The sequence below is a fragment of the Euprymna scolopes genome, chromosome 21 (assembly GCF_053919585.1).
Source record: "Euprymna scolopes isolate OS-2025 chromosome 21, ASM5391958v1, whole genome shotgun sequence".
Lineage (NCBI taxonomy): Eukaryota > Metazoa > Mollusca > Cephalopoda > Sepiida > Sepiolidae > Euprymna > Euprymna scolopes.
This window is the reverse complement of record NC_136502.1, coordinates 44,315,571-44,335,244: the sequence shown is the minus strand read 5'-3', so window position 1 is coordinate 44,335,244 and position 19,674 is coordinate 44,315,571. Positions and strand designations below refer to the sequence as shown.

The following is a 19,674-nucleotide window of genomic DNA, read 5'->3' as shown; positions in this document are numbered from 1 at the left end:
GGATTAAATAAAGGTTCTGTTTGAAGTTCCATGCAGATTCCAGAGTTTGGCAGAAAGATTCCCAAATTCAACAAATAACACCTGAAAAAGGTCAGAAACTACATCGACCGAAACGTTGTGAAAATAACACTTAATATGAGAACAGTAGTCCGAAGAATCCAAATAGAAATAATCAATTCTCATCTTAAAAATTGTTAGTAATTTTATGGAGAAAAATATTCAACAAATCAAACATTATATTACATTCTTGGAAAAAAAAAAAAAATGCAAAATGGAATTAAAACAATTTAAAAAGTGCTGAAAGAAAATCAGTAACTACTTTTTATATAGATAAGAAATATAATGAAGAAACATGCAGTAATGATAATGTATAGAAACAATTATTTGCACACATGCATATTCAAGATAACTGAATCTTTAGAAAATGATCTCTAGCCAGAATAGGGTCAAAAATAGATGAATAGATGATCACATCCAATTCTGCCAAAACAAAGATCCTTACCTTTAACAATTATAAGAAACCTTTGCAAACTATCATGGGTGATTGCACATATATTTATTTACAAGTTTCATTCCTAAATTAATCAACCTATTATAAAATTTGGAACACAACTGCTAGGTGTAAGGGTTAGGGTTAAGCAAGTGGGATGGCAAGAAAGGATGGAAGCCCCTCAAAGTGTTTTCGGAAAAGTGAAGAGAATGAGTGAGCAGTGTGATCCACAGGCGGAAGAGGAATCACATGGATTGCGTTAACTGTTATTTAACATGGGCACATCAAATTAAAATATTAGCTATTTGCAATCATTGGTTTCTTTTTTTTTACTTATGCGTTTCTCTACTCTTTTTTTCTCCCATCCACAACAACAATGTTGTTGTTGTTGAGCAGCAGCATTCTGGACAAAGATCGTCTCAAGATTTTCTGTTCTCCATAAAGTACTTTTCATTGGCTGTAGCTATTTGTTAATCCTACAAGACTGCAAGTTTTTTTGTTTTTTTTCCACCCATGACAAACCAGTAAGACTCAATGATTGTAAGTGAAGTCAAGGAAGACTTTGTGCAGAAAATACAAAAAAATGACACAAAATCAGCATTGTCACTCCTACACCATTGATTTTTGGTTCCAAGGCTGACATCTTTGCTTGACACACAAGCAGATACAACCAGAGAATGACGGATCCTGTTGTCGACTCCTCTTGGATTTTAACCAGAGCTCTTTTAACCAGTCCTATACTGCTTGATACCAAACCTGTTTGCCACATTCCAGATGTCATAGCTGCGTCACTACCACATTACCAGTGGTCCTACTAAACAACTGGCTAAGAAGAACATCACTGTACTGGAACACCCTTCATAATCACCTGATCTTTTTCCATGGGATTTTTTTCCCTCCTAAGGTCAAATAGATTAATGATGGAATTGAGTGGCATCCCAGAAGAATTTTTCCAGTAACGTATAAAAGCATAAGAGAATCATAGGAAAGTATAATAGTTTCGATTAGCCTTACTTTCAAAAAAAAAAAAAAAAAAAAAAAAAAAAAAAAAAAAAAAAAAAAAAACTTATTTTGAAGTTTAAGTAAAATTTCTGTAACACAAATCCTATCACTTTTCAAAAAGTTTGTACATAAAACTAATTAAAAAATTGAAAACTGTTTTCCTTTATTAACTCAAGGATATGAAAAGCTAATAACAAAAATTCCTATACAACTGTAATCAAGAAAGTAAAAAAAAAAATAAGAATGCACCGAGTGCATATACAAAAGTAAAAAGAGAAAGTAATTCTTTGAGGAGACAAGGTGTCTACCTTCCACCCCCTCATGACTTGTTTGAAACCTTAGTCTTCAGAGAGAACTGTCAGAAGAGGAAAAATCAGCTCTTCTTTAAAAAAAAAAATTTTTTTAAAGTAGATTTTACAAGGCTCTAGTGATATTTAAGTGAAAGTCCGCTTTTTCTGGATTAAAAAAAAAAAAAAAAAAAAAATGAAATATCGCTAAAAAGCAGAGAACTATTTTTCTTAATTAACTGTAAGCTCTCCAGGAGTCCAACTTGTAAGAATTATGAAGGGAAAATTTTTACCGATGAAATCTCTTCGAGATAAGACGAAGGTGCCCATCCAAATTCGCTGCCTATTTGAATGTAATACCATCCACTGTCTGTCTTTTGCTGTACCTGAGGGAAGAATTTAAATATAAAAATAGGCTTTCAACATTGGAAATTTATTTCCTCTTAGTATATATTAGGTTACGTATTACACTTTTTTTTCTTGTTGATGCTATTAATTGCCTGGATGAGATTACTAAACAAGCGAGTATTTACTTCATGGGGCTGGAAATAATCAAAGAGTACCACAAAATGAAAAAAATGAAACTTGCTAAGACGATAGCATTAACAATCAAAGGGAGCAAACTCTGTTCTCTTTCAGAGTTACCTCCCCTTTTTAACGCTGTTATGCGAGTTTTTGCATGGAGATGCTGGCGAACGCCTTACAAGAATAACTTTGAATCCAGGTAAATGAAAATGGAGAATTATTACTTCTGTATGTAATAATTGTGACACACAAACTCAAATAATATCAGACAAAGACTGATAAATATAATTTGTATCATTCCAGGTGTTGCCTACTTGTAAATAAAATGCCTACGTCATATGTCATTCATGTTCTATACACATAAAAACACATATTCGTCTTCGATATGTTGCCAGCCCTATTCATAAAGAAAAAAAATATGAGACTCATACAAGATTCAAACCATTAGGCTGTATCTTTTCTGAAGCACAAGTTCAATTACTTTTTTTTTTTTTTTACAAAGGGAGTTACGACTTAGCAAGGTTCGAAGACCACTTGAGGATAGAGGTTAATGAATGTAAAGTGGTAGTGTTAACGGTGTAAATTGGGTATAATTTGATTAGTTAAGGGGACGATTCAACAAGAAATTGTTTATATTGGATTTGAAGGCTACTATATTGTAGTCGCTTGAGAAGCAGGCCATCCAGTGTTCCACAGGTGGGCAGTTCTAGGAAAGAAACTTTGTTCATGGAATATGCATTTAGATTTAGGCACAAATAGCGAATGGGGAAAATTGTTGATAGTGGTTATAACTAGACGAGTATTTTTTGTTTTTTTTGTGAAAGTTTGCCAAGGAGGACCATAGATTGTAGCTCAAATGAGCACTTGCTATGAAAGTAACGATAGATCCTATAAGAGTTTCATTTTTCACTTTGTGGTATTCTTTGACTATTTCCAGCCCTGTGAACTAAATGCTTGCTTGTTTAGTAATATCATTCGGCCAATCAATACCATGAACAAGCAAAATACCAACTTTATACAAAACGTAAAAATATAAAAAATAAAGAAGTAACTGCTATTTGATTTTGGTTAGTTTCTTTGTTCTAACTCGCAGGCCATCATTTTACGGCCATTCTTAGCAAGACACACATGATGAGCGGGGAGGATGAATTGTTGTACCTGAGAGAGGAACAAATATAAAAAAGTTTTTAATATTTGAGGAGGGAGGTAGAGTGAAGATCTGCCATCATGAAAACCAAAATGCTCCGCTGGATCTACTAGGCTGCGCTCAGTTGCCTTTAACTGTCACTACCCAGGTTTTCAGCTGCTCACCAGCACAATTGATTGTTTGTTTGTTTGTTCTGTTTTACGGCATATCAACCACTTTGGGGTCATTTAATGCCGAAAGGTTCGTTATGTTGTGTTAAATATTGGTTTGTTCTTCTTAAGGTTTTTCTTTTTTTTGGGGGGGGGGTCTTTCCTTATATTTTTGAGTATATTTTAGTTTCTTTCAGAAAATTGATAATTTTTTGGGGATCAATCTTGTTTAATATTGTTTTCAGATTTTTTTCTTGGTAATACTTTGTTCGGATTTGTTCAAGGTCAATGCAGTTTGTCAGTATATGGTGTATTGTGTAGGGTTCTTGACACGTTATACAGTTTGGTGTCTCCTCCCCTTTTAGTAGATGTGAGTGGGTGATGTGAGTGTGACCTATTCGCAGTCTGGTCATTACTACCTCTTCCTTTCTTGTTAACTTTTTGGTGTTTCTCGTTCCAATATTTGGTGTTATTTGGAATAGTTTGTTTTTGGTGCATGAGCTCCAGTTTTCTTGCCATTTTCTCTTCAAAAATGTGTTTATTTTAGTCTTTAGGTCTGTATAGGGGATTTTTCCACTTATGTGGTTTTGTTGCAGAGTTTCCTTTGCTGCCTTATCTGCTTGTTCATTCATGTATATGCCGATATGGCTTGGTATCCAGCAAAAGATAATGTTTTTTTTCATGGTTATGGCATCTATTTTGTTTAGCAATTTTGTAATAAGTGGGTTTGTCATTTTTTTTTCTTTTAGAGATATGAGTATTGAAAGTGAGTCAGTAAATATGATATATTTTTGATGGTCATCATTGGTTATTATATTCAGTGCCGAATCTATGGCTGTTGCTTCTGCGCTGAAAATAGAAGATTCGTTTGGGAGCCTTTTCTTTAGTTTTATTTTTTTGTGGATGGCTGCGCATCCTACTTTATCTCCATCTTTTGATCCGTCAGTGTAAATTTGTGTATATTCTTTGTATGTATTCTGGATGATAAGTAGTTCTTCATGGAAGGTTGATGGGTGGGTTTTCGTTTTGGGATATTTATTTAATTTTAATATTATGTGTGGTTGTTTGATCATCCAGGGTGGAGTTTTTGATTTGTTATATTTATGTATTTTTGTAATGTCCATTTGGGCTTCTGTGAGAAGGTTTTTTATCCGGAGGCTGTAGGGCTTGATGATATTTTCTTTCTTGTTGAAGAGATGTGTGTATTGTGGGTGGAGGGTACATTGGTATGCAGGATTTGTTGGACACGATACCAGCTTTAGGTAATATTGTAGCGCTAACTTCTGTCGTCTTAGAATCAGTGGAGGCTCATGGGCCTCTATATAGAGGCTTTCTACTGGAGAGGTTCTAAATGCTCCCAAGGCTAATCTTAATCCTTGATGATGGATTGTATTTAGTTCTTTTATGTAGGACTTCCTTGCTGCTCCATAGATGAAGCATCCATAGTCCATTTTAGATCTGATTAGAGTTTGGTATAATTTCAATAATGTGACTTTGTCTGCACCCCAATCGGTGTGTGCTAGGACTTTGATCAATTGCATTGTCTTTTGGCATTTTGCTTTTAAATATTTTATATGCGGTATAAAGTTCAATTTTTTATCGAATATAATACCTAAATATTTATGTTGGTCGGTGAGTGGGATGTTCTTGTTATCCAGTTTCAGGTTGGGGTCGTGGTGGAATTTTCGTAATTTGCAAAAGTGGATGCATTTAGTTTTTTCCTCTGAGAATGTAAATCCATTTTCTATGGCCCATTTGTTTATTTTATTCAGACAGAGTTGTAGTTTGCGTTCGGCTGTTTGTATATATTTAGATTGGTAGTATATAAGTAGGTCGTCCACGTATAGGGCGTTTTCAATTCCTGGGTCTATGTTTTTTATGATATTGTTTATTTTAATGTTGAAGAGGGTGACAGACAGGATACTGCCTTGGGGGACCCCCATTTCTTGATCTTTTTGGACTGAATAAGTGTTGTCCATCCGTACTTGGAAGTTTCTATTTGTTAAGAAATTTCTGATAATTTCTGGCATTCTACCCCTAAGTCCTAGTTCATACAGGTCTTTTTGGATTCCGTATTTCCAAGCGGTGTCATACGCCTTTTGCATGTCAAAAAAAATTGCTATTAGATGTTCTTTTTTTGCAAATGCTTCTCTTATGCGTGTTTCCAGTTTTATTAAGTGATCGGTGGGGCTTCTATTTTTCCTGAAACCCGACTGGCTTTCTGTAATTAGATTTTTGCTTTCCAAGTACCAATTTAACCTTTCGTTAATCATTCTCTCAAAAGTTTTGCACAAACAACTAGTTAGTGCAATGGGTCGGTAGTTTGTTGGGTTTGTATGGTCTTTTTTTGGTTTGGGTATTGGGATTACTGTTGCCTGCTTCCAGTTTTTTGGAATGTTGTTAGTTATCCATATCTCATTGTAAATTTGTAATAAGTAGTCCAGTGATGGTTTTGGTAGTTTTTTGAGGAATTGATAATGGATCTCGTCGGGGCCGACTGCTGTATCGGGAGATTTGTTTATTGCCTCCTCTAGTTCTGCACTGTTGAATAATTGATTGTAGTTTTCTTCATTTTTTGATTTGAAGTTTATTTTTATTTTTTCTTCATTTTTCTTTATAGCTTGGAATTTTTTATTTTGGTTTTTTGATGATGAGTTCATTGAGAATTGTTCTGCTAATTTATTTGCGATATTTTGTTTGTCGGTAATCTTTGTGTTGTCGCATATAAGGTGTTTAATAGGGTTCTTTGTATTTTTTCCTGCTATTTTTCTGACCATCTCCCATACTTTTTTGGGTTTTGTGTTTTGATTAATTTTTGTTACATAGTCTTTCCACGAGTTCCGTTTTGATTCTTTGATAGTTTTCCGTGCTTTGGCTTTGCTGTTTTTATAGGTGTCCAAATTTTCTTTCGTTGGACTGTTTTTGAATTTCCTTAGGTTTGCACGTCTGGCTCTTATAGCTTCTTTGCATTCTTTATTGTACCAGGGTTTGTTATATTTTGTAGTAGTGGAACTTTTTGGTATGTTCTCCTCGGCTATTGTGAGTAGGGTGTTGCTGAAGTATGTGATGTGTTCTAAGTCAGGATTCGCTTCAGGTATTAATCTGTATTGACATGTATTTTGGAAATTTTCCCAATTTGCCTTTTGTAAATTCCAGCGGGGTGTTTTGTCTTCTGGCTTGGGATTCTCGTTTTCTATTATGATTGGGAAGTGGTCACTTCCGCATGTATCCTTATGTGTTCTCCAGCTATAATCCATGTATATAGTTGGGTCACATAGTGTTATATCGATTGCTGATAGGGTTCCCGTTGGTGGGTGCATATATGTATTCTCTTTGTTGTTGAGTAGGCATAGATCATTTTGGTTAATTATTTTTTCTATGGTTTGGCCTCTTTTGTTGTTTTTTTTACTGCCCCACCATATATTGTGACTATTGAAGTCTCCCAACAGTAGAAAAGGTTTAGGTAGTTGTTTGATTATATTGTTTAATTCTGTTTCGTTTATTGTTTCATTTGGTGGTATATAGAGTGAGCATAGGGTTACTGTTTTGTGTAGTGTTGCAGTTATTGCAACAGCTTGCATATTTGTTTTTAAGTTCACTTTGCTGTGTGGAATGTTTTCGTTTATCAGTATTGATGATCCACCGGTGGCTTTGCATGATAATTTGTTTATGTGGTTGTATATTGAGTAGTGTTTTATGTTAATTTTGTCATTTTCTTTTAAGTGTGTTTCCTGTAGGCAAATTATTGCAGGACATAAGGATTTGATAAGTATTTGCATTTCTTCGATATTAATTTTTAATCCTCTTATGTTCCACTGTAGGATTTTGTTAGTCATGGTTTATATTTTCTTTTGGTTTTGGACTGTTGGTGTTTATGTCTACGTCCATAGTTTCGATGTTAGTTTGGGTGTTTCTTTTGGAAGTGGATGGTCTGTTTCTTGTTTCTGGTGAGAGGCTTTTTTTGGGTTTTGGTCTGGGACTTTTAGATTTACTTTGTCTTGACTGTCTTTTTTGGCTACCAGTTTCAACTAGTTCAAATTTATTTTCATTTTCAATTAATACTAATTCTGTTTTTTGTTTGTCATTTTGTTTTTGGGGGGTAGTTTTTTTGTTGTTCTGTTCTATTTCCATTTTTTCTGTTGTTGTGTGTTTATTTTTAACATCTGTTTTTGTCCTTGTTTGTGACTTGGATCTTTCACGTTTTGATAATTGAGGTTTCATTTCTTTAGAGATTGATTCCTCAATATTGATGGAAGTTTTTCTGATTTCCTTTGTTTCGTTTTCTTTTATACTGGGTTGTTCGTTTCTGACTTTTATTTGGCTGTTAGAATTTATTTTCAGTTCTGATAAAAAGGATTTTAATTCTTCAAGTATGTTCTTTAGTTCTTTTGCTAGGTTTGCAATTTCTGGAGCAAGGTTTAGTTCATTGTAGTTGTACATTTTGTTTGCTTGTTGGGTTATTGTGGCATATGAGTTTTTGGTGCGATTTGTGACTTCTTTGCGGGCTTCTTGGAAGGTTATATTTTTTTGATATTTGATTGTTATTATTTCCTTCTCTTGCTTATATATTTTGCACTGTTTTGAGTGAGAGTGGTGCTCTTCTTGACAGTTTGTGCATTTGGTTTTATTTGGACAGTCTTCTTCATCGTGGTCTGGGTTTTTTTCACTGCAGTTTCCACATGTGAAGAATCTTAGACATTGGTCTTTATTATGTCCAAACTTTTGGCAGTTGTAGCATTGTAAAGGTTTTGGAATGTATTGTTCTATTTTCGTTCTTTCATAACCTATATTGATGGTCTCTGGTATTTGAGGATAATTGAATGTTAATATATAAGTGTTTGTATATATTACCTCTCCTTTTTTTTTTAAATGTGATTCTTTTTACATCTGTGACCCCTTGGTTTTTTAGTTCTGTTTTGATTTCTTCTGTTGTGCAGACGGAGATTTCCTGGTTTTTTATGACTCCTTTGGAGTAGTTTAGTGTTTGGTGTGGATAAGCTTTGATGTTTGTTTCATGCAATTTTTGTAGTTGAAGTAGAGTTTTGGCCTGTTTTTTATTTTGTACTTCTACCAATATGGTACCATTCCTTAATTTTTTGACATTTTTAGGTGTTATTTTGCTTGATATTACCTTTTGGATAATGAAGGGTGACATTTTAGTTAACGGTATATTAGACGTTGCTTCTAGCACGATGAATCTTGGAAAGTTTGTATCTTCATTGTCGCTGTCAGAGTCTATTTCTGTGTGTGGTCTCTTGGATTTTTTGGCATTCATAATAATTTTTGAAAAATTCATCAGCCATGCTCCCCACCCTCCTCGGAGCCCCTTATGGGGAAGAACTATGAGGGGGTAAATCCCATTCGCCTCGGTTCTCCAGGGCTACATAGCTGGTATACTCAAACATGGGGAGGTTTCCAAGCATTCACAATATATGGTTATGCCCACCCAAGTATGGGATTTCCCTGTATTTTTATTATTCCTGATGGTTACCTTTTTCCCAGCTTGATTGACCCTTCAGTCATCGCTTATTAACTCAGTTTATTGTTTATGTTGAGTGTTAGTGTGTTTTTGTTTGGATTGTCTGAATTAGTGCTTGTCATGACCAACCGATTGATTGGATCGGGCCTATCCAACCTCCCGTCTAGCCTAGTAAGGGCCAAAGTGGTGTGTTGTAGTATCATGTTATTATTTCCTAGGCATGTTCCACTCAACCACCAGGATCCCGTTCTTAATGCATTACGGGTTGCCACCAACGGTCAACTGGTGGTCCCATTGAAGGATTTTTACCCTCTGCAGGGGGGCAGTTGGTATGTTCTATCGCCCTACCAACTAGGCAAAAAAAAAAAAAAAAAAAAAAAAAAAAAAAAAAAAAAAAGGGGTGAGGAGGTGAAGGAAAAAGAAAACGAGGGAGGGGAAGGGGAGGAGAATGTTGTTTTTGTTTTTGTTTTCGCAGAACATGACTAAGTTTTGCAAAAGGGAATAAAAAAACAAAGACATCTATGTAGGTGCGTTTCATCTCAGGAAGTCAGTAGACAGCCTGATCTGGTAGCACCAGACCAGCACAATTGAATTGACCAGTGAGACTTGTCACTTTAAAGTGCCCAGTGTTTGTCAACAACAGGGGAAATAGAGCGATTCACTGTTGAGAAAATTAAAATGCTTCATGAATCTCGAAAGTCACACTGTTAGACCATATCTGTAATGATGACATCCGAAGGCGCTATGGAATTGCGCCGACTGAGGGCAAAAGGGAATGGTGTCTAAGATGGTTCAGACATGTGTAGAGTCTGATGACAGCATCATTGTGGAACCTGCTTTTAAATTTTAAGCCGCCGGGAAGTGACTGAGAGAAAGGCTGATAAGATAGGCAGACGTCTGTGAACAATACTCTAAAAAAAAAAATTTTCAATCAGATGAAGTTCATGATGATGCCAAATGGGGGCAGAGATCCATTATTGCGGACTGTTATTGCTCAGAATTAACACAAAGAATAAAAAGAGTTCAAATGCCATCTATCCAGATAGGTTTAGTTTGTTTAATCAAAGAGATGCTTTGAAAATAGCGAGAAACAATTTTAGATCAAATAGTGTTGTTTCATTTCAATGATATAATGGGCTTCTTATTCATGAATAGAGCTAGGACAACAACATATTCTTTTCGTCGTTTTGACTCTCGAGTGTGTATCCGTTGATATTTTATATACTGTTATATAGTGATGTGGTTCTCTGTTGATTAACTGTGTCGGATATATACTTGAGAGTCAAAACAATGAAAAGAATATGCTGTTGTCATAGCTCTATTCATGAATTTTTAATTAGCATTTGGTTTTCACGTTCTCCCCTAGTCTGGTGGTGATTAGGGCTTCTCTTTTGGTCAATTCAACGACTGGGGGGAGGGGGAACGGAGATAGCAAATAAATTAAATGAATTAAGATGATATTGTTAAGAGTTGTTACTGGTTAGGTCCTCAGGAAATGTTCTAACGTCCCTATTTAACTGAACTTAACAAAACCTCATTGGATAGTTTAATCTATTGCAGCAGTATGTCTTATGAAGGATTAATGTACCCTGAATCAAAAACGTTGTTGTTAGGGTGTTCACCCCATTGTCGCAGAATCTATAACCTTCCAGACTTTTATTGTGATGAGGATTCCATTTAATGGTTGTGTAGTCAGCCGATGTGTGTATGGGTGTGCGCGTGCGTGTGTGCATGCATGCATGCGTGTGCATATCTGTGGTTGTGCACTGGATTGCAGTGAATTTGTCCCAAAAGCATGCGCATGTGCGTGTCGCTTGTTTGTCTCAACAAAACTAAGATTCCTCTGTTTGTTTCTGTCCGACCATTTTTTATATAAACATTCCATAGTCATCTTTTGTTTTCCACAGGATAAAGATTAATGAATGTAAGGTGGTAATGTTAATGGTGTAAGTTGCGGTAGAATTTGATTATTTAAGGGAACAGCTCAACAAGAACTTGTTTACATTAGACTTGAAGGCTACTATATTGTAGTAAATCCCAACAGCATACAAAATCCAGATACTAATTTTAGTTACATTCCATAAATATGTGATGATGTTAGCAGTGTATCGGTGTTTAAAATTTCTTTCTCATCTGTAATGTGAAAAATTTAAACAAGATGCTACTCATATCCAAAAGTCCTGAGATATAATGACCGAATTATATTACATGCCATGCTAAAATTAGTAATAATTCTCCAAATTACAAAAAAATGATTGAGTAGAAAAAAAAAAAAAAAAAAAAAAAAAAATTATTGAATGATGCAATTTTATTAGTTTCTTATATTGTGGCTTATCTCCCTTGTTTTCAGCTAACTTTCGCAATTTCAAATTAAAAAATGGCAGATGGAAAATATGTGATCATAGTGATGTTTATTTTTGTAAAAAAAAAAAAAAAAAAAAAAAAGAAAAGTCCTAACAGATCTACTCAAATCATTTTTCGTAATTTGTTGGAATTTTTACTAATTTCGACATGATACATTAGTACATATTTTTTTTTTACTTAAAATGCATTCTTTTTGATTGTAATATACAATCACCAACATTGCCTCAAACAAATTCTGTCATCCCAAATAACTCTCCCGCAGCTAATGATGTGGATATTAGAGACATTCTGTACTCTTTCTTGAAAAGTATAATCATTCACCTTATATGGAGGTCAAAATGACAAATCATTTATAACCTCAAGGTCAAAAGTTCAAATCAGCTTCAATGTATCTCACTTTAAAATATTTAATACTAAAGTAAATTACATATTTTGCTGTTCAAGGCCTTTATGTAAAGATTTTTCATTGTTTACTTCAAGTGGTGTGGAAGGGGATGAGACAAAGATTTGTCCATTACATAAACCAATTCTTTTTTTTTGTCAATGTTCAAATTTTGTTAACATCTGATTTCTATTTGTGTGAAATTTTGTAATTCTAAAATCATCTGTATCGGAATTTCATTTTCAAATGCATAGTTTTTTTTAAAACTTCTATTTCCCATCATGCACTTGAAACAGTTATCCTCATTTTTATTGTTTGTCCTACATTATACTGTTTATATGGAGGATTGAATTAAATTATGAAGTGTGATGAACACAAGTAACTTTCATATATACCTCGACTTCTTGCCCTGCTGAGAAGCTAATACCATCGCCGACGCTGTCTACATATGGTGCACTGGTAATAAACTTTGTCCGCCTCTCTTCAGCACTCACTTCAACGGGAAGGTTTTCAACCTATACAACACAAAGCAAAATGTGATACTATAGTGTTGGGAATTAAAGAATAAAAAGAGGGAAAAATATAGCAAAAACAAAAAGAAAATTAAATTTATCAGCAGAACAAAAAGATAGGAAGTTGTTCACCAAGGAATACAAAGGTGAGCTGAGTTGGGATTGTTAATCAAGGTGTGGCAGTAACAGGGAACTAAAGTACGGACAGTTTTAGAAGTGGCAATGAGCTTTAGAACAATTAAGGACAGTTTACAGTTTGAGTTGAGGACATTTTCCAGTTGAGAACAGTTGCCAGTCTTACACAACTGAATGTAAGTTTTGGCTCGGAGCAAATCGAGTGAGCCGACAAACACAGCCTCAGCAGACAACAAAGATGTAGATGTTAACGTTCAGATGGTTCCAAATCCCATCAGAAATTTGTGGAAAACTTTGAAGTTGAGGGTGCAAGCAAGAAGTCCCAAGAATATCAACAAATTGAAGAATTGGACAAAAGAATGGCTGAAACTACCAGCAAATGCTTATAAGAAAGTAGTAAGCAGTTATGGAAAGCATTTGGAGGCTGTAAAACAGAACAGAGGATATACAACTAAACATTATTAAATGTATTGAATGTTTTTGCATATGGGTAATTTGATTTTTCGTTAATAAATATTTGTCAAATGAATATATTTTAATTTCCCTTTCATTTTTTAGATAATATCTATTGATATTTTTGGAGGAATACAAAAAAATAAAAAAACCCAATGTACCAAATACTTTTGCTATCCACTGTGTGTGTGTGTGTGTGTATATATATATATATATATATACTAGCAAAAGTACCAGTCGTTAACTAGGTTCAAAAACAGCCTACAGAAAATGGATTCTGATTTATGAAAGTATGATAGGTTATGAAAAAGAAGAGTTGTAAAGAGATAGCTTCGAATGTGGGGGTATCAAAACCAAAGCAAAATATGATGAAAGTAAAAATAAAATAGATAAACCCCATAATTTATTATACCATACCTGTTCACACTGAAACACTTATCACAATATTCTGTGGATTTATATTAAAAAACCTTGTTAAACTTTGTGACATATTTACATTCTATGGAGATCAGGTGTGAACGACCCCCACCCCATAATTTTATTATACCATATTTCTTCAAACTGAAACATAATTACCAAAGTATACTTACGCAGAAAGTTATGAAAAATCTTTATTAAAGTTTGTGCCTATTTCCATTCTATGGGGGTCAGACGCGAACGCAGACCCCACAATTTTATTATACCATCCCTATTTAAGTTAAAACATACTTATCAAAGTATTCTTATGTACATCTATATCAAAAACACTTGTAAACTTTTTTTTTTTTAATTTTTAAATTTTTTATTTACATACTTTGTGGACCAGGCACGTACGCAGACCCCACAATTTTAATGAACCACCATTTTGCCACATCAAACATACCCATTCCTGTGTCTCGATACATCTTCTATCATTATATATAATCAGTTTTTTTAAAATAGTCAACCATATAGAAGTCTATTCGTGATCAGACACACACAGACATTTAGCTTTATATCATTTTTATTATTTTTAAAACAGTAATCTATGTACACGCGTGTTTCAAGGTATCTACTTGAAACACACGTGTACGTAGATTACTGTTTTCAAAATAAAGTAGCTGAGCAGCGGCTTGGTTCCCACCAGTTTTGGCAAATAGCAAACAGAATTCTGAACAGAAGCGTGTGCTCCATCCCAACTATCATCAATGGACCTGAGGTAATCTCGTCAGCATCAGACAAAACCAAACTCTTTGTCAAGAACTTTGCAACTAATTCTACCTTTTGCGATCAAGGCCGCCAACCCCCAATATTTCCTCCTGTATCTGAAAACACACTATGTGATATACGTATATCTGTACGTGATGTTGCCAAGCTAATCAAAAACCTTGATTCCAGTAAAGCAACTGGCCCGGACGGTATTCCAATTATAGTACTCAAAAAACTTCAACCTGAACTAGCGCCCATACTTACAAAACTATTTAAACGTTGTCTTAAGGAGAATAGTTTCCCATCTCCCTGGAAAATTTCATCAGTATGCCCTGTATTTAAGAATTCAGGTGATCGCTCATCTCCCTCTCAGTACAGGCCAATAAGTCTCCTGTGCGTCATGAGTAAGTTGCTGGAATCTGTGTTAAATACAGAAGTAATCAACCATCTCAACAAAAATAACCTTCTTAGTGACACTCAATATGGTTTCCGTTCTGCTAGATCTACAGCAGATGTGCTTACAATTATATCTCATAGGATTAGCAAATCTCTCGACGGAGGCAACCTTTCTAGGGCAATTGCTCTTGACATATCTAAGGCCTTTGATAGGGTATGGCATAAAGGTTTACTTCATAAGATCTCTAGCTATGGTATAGCTGGAAATGTCTTCTCAATTATTAAATCATTTCTTTCTGATAGGTTCATAAGAGTAATAGTTGAGGGGCAAAAATCAGAAGCCCACAGTATTAATGCCGGTGTCCCTCAGGGGTCCATCCTGGGCCCAACTCTTTTCCTGATCTACATTAATGATCTTCCAAATCACATCCTTACATCATTTGTAGACATTTATGCTGACGACACTACCATTTATGGTAGCACATCTAAGACAGTAAACGACCAAGTTCTCTCCAATTCTCTCTCCTCTGATCTTGAGCATGTAGTACAATGGGGAAAGGAGTGGCTGGTTACTTTTAATGCATCTAAAACCAAGCTTCTCTCTTTACATCATCAACATTCTGATCCCCATCTGGCATCAATTGAAATGAATGGCTCTCGTCTTCAGGAGGCCTCAAGTTTTGACAAGCTTCTGGGCTTGACTATTACTCCTGATCTTAAATGGAACACGTACATCAAATCTGTTGCCAAGGCCGCTGGAAAAATGGTGGGATCTTTCTATCGATCCAGTAGATATCTCACTGCTGATGCTATTCTCTATTTATATAAGAGCCAGGTACGTCCAAGGATGGAATACTGTTGCCACATCTGGGCAGGAGCTGCTAGAAAGGACTTGTCCTGCCTTGATAGAGTTCAAAATAGACTTCGTAGCCTCGTAGGAGATGTCCTTTTCTCTTCCTTGCAACCTCTATCTCACAGAAGAGATGTTGCGAGTTTGTCTCTGATGTATCATTATTTTCATGGAAAGTGTTCGACTGAGCTTCAATCTATGGTCCCCCCTCGCAAAACTTTCACAAGAAACACTCGTCTAGCTGTAAACACTATCAATAATTCCCCCCACTCTTTATCTGTGCCTAAACCTAAACGTAGATTCCATGAACAAAGCTTTTTTATTAGAACTGCACACCTGTGGAATTGTCTTCCGTTTTCCTGCTTTCCGGCTGACTACAATATGGTTGTCTTCAAGTCTAACGTAAATAAGTTCTTGATGAGCCGTTCCATATAAGTTATCAAATTTAACAAATTTTCATTACTAATGATTATTATATTGTCCAATTTTTACTGTACACTCTTTAACCCTTATCCTTGAGTGGCCTCTTGGCCTTGATAATGTGGTGATACCTATGAAAAAAAAAAGAAAAAGTCCAATGTGAACAAGTTCTAATTGAATCGTCCCCCTAAGTAATCCAAGTTACAAAATTCCCACTGTTTACAATGCTAAAATCACAATGACTAATGTATACCTATTAACCCGTATCCTTGAGTGGCCTCTGGGCCTTGATAAGTGGTGACACCCATGTAAAAAAAAAAATAAAAAATAAAATAAAAAAATAAATAAAATGTTATATACGTCCAAATAAATTATGGGCGACTTTCTAGTAAATAAAAAATGAGCTTCAAGGTGGAGCCACTATTTAACCGTAAGTATCGTTAAAAAAACAAACAAAAAAACCCAACAAATATATATATATATATATATATATAATCCAAGGCCCACAATTCTGATTAGAAAATCATAGTTATCGCCCTTTTTCCACCTACCTTTTGTAAAAACAATTTATTATAAAAAGAAAAAAACTTTACTTGTTAACCAAGATTCCATTTTAGAATATATATATATGTGTGTGTGTGTGTATTTACTTGAGCAGCATTTTATTATTCAAACAAACATTGTCAGACTTCTGCTGAATTATGCTTTTTTTTTTTTTTTTTTTTTTTTTTTTAAATTTTTCCAATATATATATATATATATATATATATATATATATATATATACAAATGGATTTTTCCCCCTTTAGTTTGAGTTTTAGTGATTGGAAATTTCAAAACAATTTCTTAGTTTAATTTTTAGTAGGACGAAGGGAGGGGGTATTTTGCTATTTAAATTGAATGCTAACTCATATTGGATTCTCAACAAAAACAATAAATGCCAATAAAAGGAATTATTAGAGTGGGTTAGCATCCAGGAGAGATGGAAAGTAATAAGTTATTTGAGTCATCCGTAACTACAGGGTGTCCAAAAAGTCACTAAAAAATAAAGAATCTATTTAAATTAAAAAACCCTTCAGTGACTTTTTGGACACCCTGTATAACAGTAAATGTTGATAAGAAAAACGCGGTGCAAGTTTGGGGGAAACTGATTTTTCCAACCCAAACAACACTACTCACCGTATTCTGACGAGGTGGCGGCAATGTATGTGATGTGTTCCCATAGACGGAACTGATATGCTCATAATGGTTCTCCTCGAGATCTTCGTAATCATCGCTCTCGTAGACACTGACATAGTTGGATTCTGTGTCAATTTCTGACGTCGAGTGAGGTCTTTGTGGAGCAGAAGGTGGTTTTGTCGTTGTTGGATTTGTTGTTGGACTCTTTCCTTTAAGTAACTTGCTTACATCGGACAGATTACTGACAATTTCAACAGGAATATTTCCCCGGGGAGCGGTCGAACTTCCAGCGGCCTTCAGACATGTTGCTGGTGCCCATCCGATTTTGCCATTGAAGCTGATAAGACAAAAAAATTTTTTATATAGATTTATAATCAACTAGCAGGACAACCTGACAGTGCCCACGATTGAATAAAGACCAATACTATTTTCTTTTTCACTGTGCTCATAGTATACTAGCTTCGGTGTTGCCCAGTCGAAACATTGTCAAGCGGAGGGATTAGTCACATACTGTTAAAGATATACTGAATATCCTAACGTTTTACAAAAAAAGTGACCATATGTTGGATTTTCAGAAGCATAAAATACATCCATTTTGATCCATGAAAATCAAATGCGAAGTGACTGTCATATGTAAAAAGGGAAATAACTCTCATAGCTTAAATAAATAAGCTTACTTCCGGTTTTATATGCAGTTGTCAGTTATTACTATAAAGTGAAATTGTGTGTGTGTGTGTGTGTGTGTGTGTGTGTGTGTGTGTGTGTGTGTGTGTGCACATTTCCCTACCAAACTACTGCCAATTTTCAGTCTATAGACTCGAGATTTGACATAAGGGCTATTGAGATTTGGGAAATCTTTTTAATTGGTTTTCGTCCAGAAATTTGGCTGTCAAGGGGTTAAAGTTCAACAATTTGACCTTTGAAAACTCTACCAAACTCTTCCACCCATTTTGGGTCTAAGCACTTGAAGTTTTAGATGTAGGTTACTTGGACATGAATCAAACTTTTTAATTTGATTTGAGCTCAAAACAATAAATGTAAGGGGTCAAAGTTTTAAAAAATTTGACCTCTGCGGTCTCTTCCAAATTACTCAGCTAAATTTTGGTCTAAACAATTGAAATTTTATATAAAGTGTATTGAGACATAGGGCAAGCTTTTTAATCAGGTTTTGGCCAAAAATTTGGCTTCTAAGGGGTCAAAGTTCAAAAGATTTGACCTTTACGGTCTTCAGCAAACTATTCAGCCACTTTTGGGTCTAAACATTTGAAATTTTACATAAAGGGTATTTAGATATGCAGCAAGCTTTTTAATCATTTTTGGGGGCGAAATTTGGCTGCCAAAAAGTCAAAGTTGAAAGAGTTGACCTTTGCAGGCTACCAAACTCCTCCTACACTTTTGGGTCTAAACACTTGAAACTTTAGATGTAGGTCACTTGGACAAGAGTCCAACTTTTTAATTATATATATATATATATATATATATATATATATATATACACACACACAAAGTTATGAACAGTACATAGGGCCCGCACAAAGCCAGGTGAACTGTTAGTTAGATATAAATTCAATTAAAAGATAAATTAAACAAATCACCTTTTAAATAATATTTCTAAATAGAAAAACTAAAATAATTCTATTACAACAAACAATAACATGGAGCTAATTATTAAAACATTTTCTTTAATGTAATAAATGCAAATGAGGTTACTTCTTGAATTTAGATTTTCTTTGAATAAATAGTATGTATAGAAATCATGCTGGAATGAAGGTGTTTAAACGTCCATTTTCAGTAGGATAACTAATTTGTGAAACGGTGTACCTTTCTGTATCATTATTATTAATTACATTGTGAAAAAACAAACAGGAATACGACTTCATCATAATAGATAAGCCGTAATTTTGTAGTTAGATTATTCAGACTACTGTTATCATGAGTGCTATTCTCACAATATTTTGGACAATGTAACCTTCGACCCTTCTTCAAGGGTATTTTGTCATGGCCGGCGTATTGTATAGTACCAAGTAAAACTTCAGTTTTTAGTGCCTCTTCTGGAGGTTGAAGGTTCAATCTTCAGTGTGGGTGATACTAACCATACAATTGTGAATTACTTAAGACTTCTAACCAATCAGGGTAGAACAAAAAATAAATAACTTCAATTAGTTTCAACCAAAAATGATCAAAATTAAAAGATATTAAGTGTGCATGTGGAAAAGAAAAGGAGACAGGAAACCATTTTTTGATGAAATAAAATTATCTAGTTCCCCTGCTACTCTTTATGAATTATTTGAAGTCTTAGCCTTCACAATAAAATTAACATTTTCAGCTTTCAGAGAGAACTGTCGTAAAAGGAAAAAGAAAAGAAAAAAAAAACACGAAGAGAAAAAAAAACAAAAACAGGTGAAGATAAAGTGAGAGGGGTGCAGAAAGAGACAGAAATAAAATCCAGCCAAATAGCAACACAATAAGGATGCAAGGCTTTAGTTATTTTGCATAAAAAGTAGATTCCGACAAAAAAGCAGAAAACTCCGACCCATGGAAGGTTACAGTGATTGGATTTAGAAAAAAAAAAAAAAAGAAAAGAATTTTGCTACAATTAACTCACATGTCTGTGTCATTGTATACGTGTGTGTGTGTGTGGTTTTATTTAATTTTTTTTTTTTTACAAGCATCAAATATCGGTATTCAACAAGCTACCAATGAAGACATTGTGGAATATCAACAGCAAAATATCTCTT

The 19,674-nt window shown here is 34.6% G+C and overlaps 1 protein-coding gene across 5 annotated transcripts in view; it reads right to left on the bottom strand.

Moving 5' to 3' along the window:
- LOC145242175 (uncharacterized) overlaps positions 1-19,674 on the bottom strand; it is a 203,648-nt gene that overhangs the window by 16,206 nt on the left and 167,768 nt on the right. For 4 of the 5 annotated variants that reach the window (XM_080105164.1, XM_080105167.1, XM_080105165.1 and 1 more), the window contains 3 exons: positions 16,937-17,273; positions 12,221-12,340; positions 2,073-2,165 (listed from right to left, as the gene is read on the bottom strand). In XM_080105164.1, coding sequence (XP_079961290.1) covers positions 2,073-2,165; positions 12,221-12,340; positions 16,937-17,273 — 550 coding nt within the window. The remainder of the gene's footprint in view (positions 1-2,072; positions 2,166-12,220; positions 12,341-16,936; positions 17,274-19,674) is intronic. The other variant, XM_080105166.1, reaches the window with a different exon arrangement.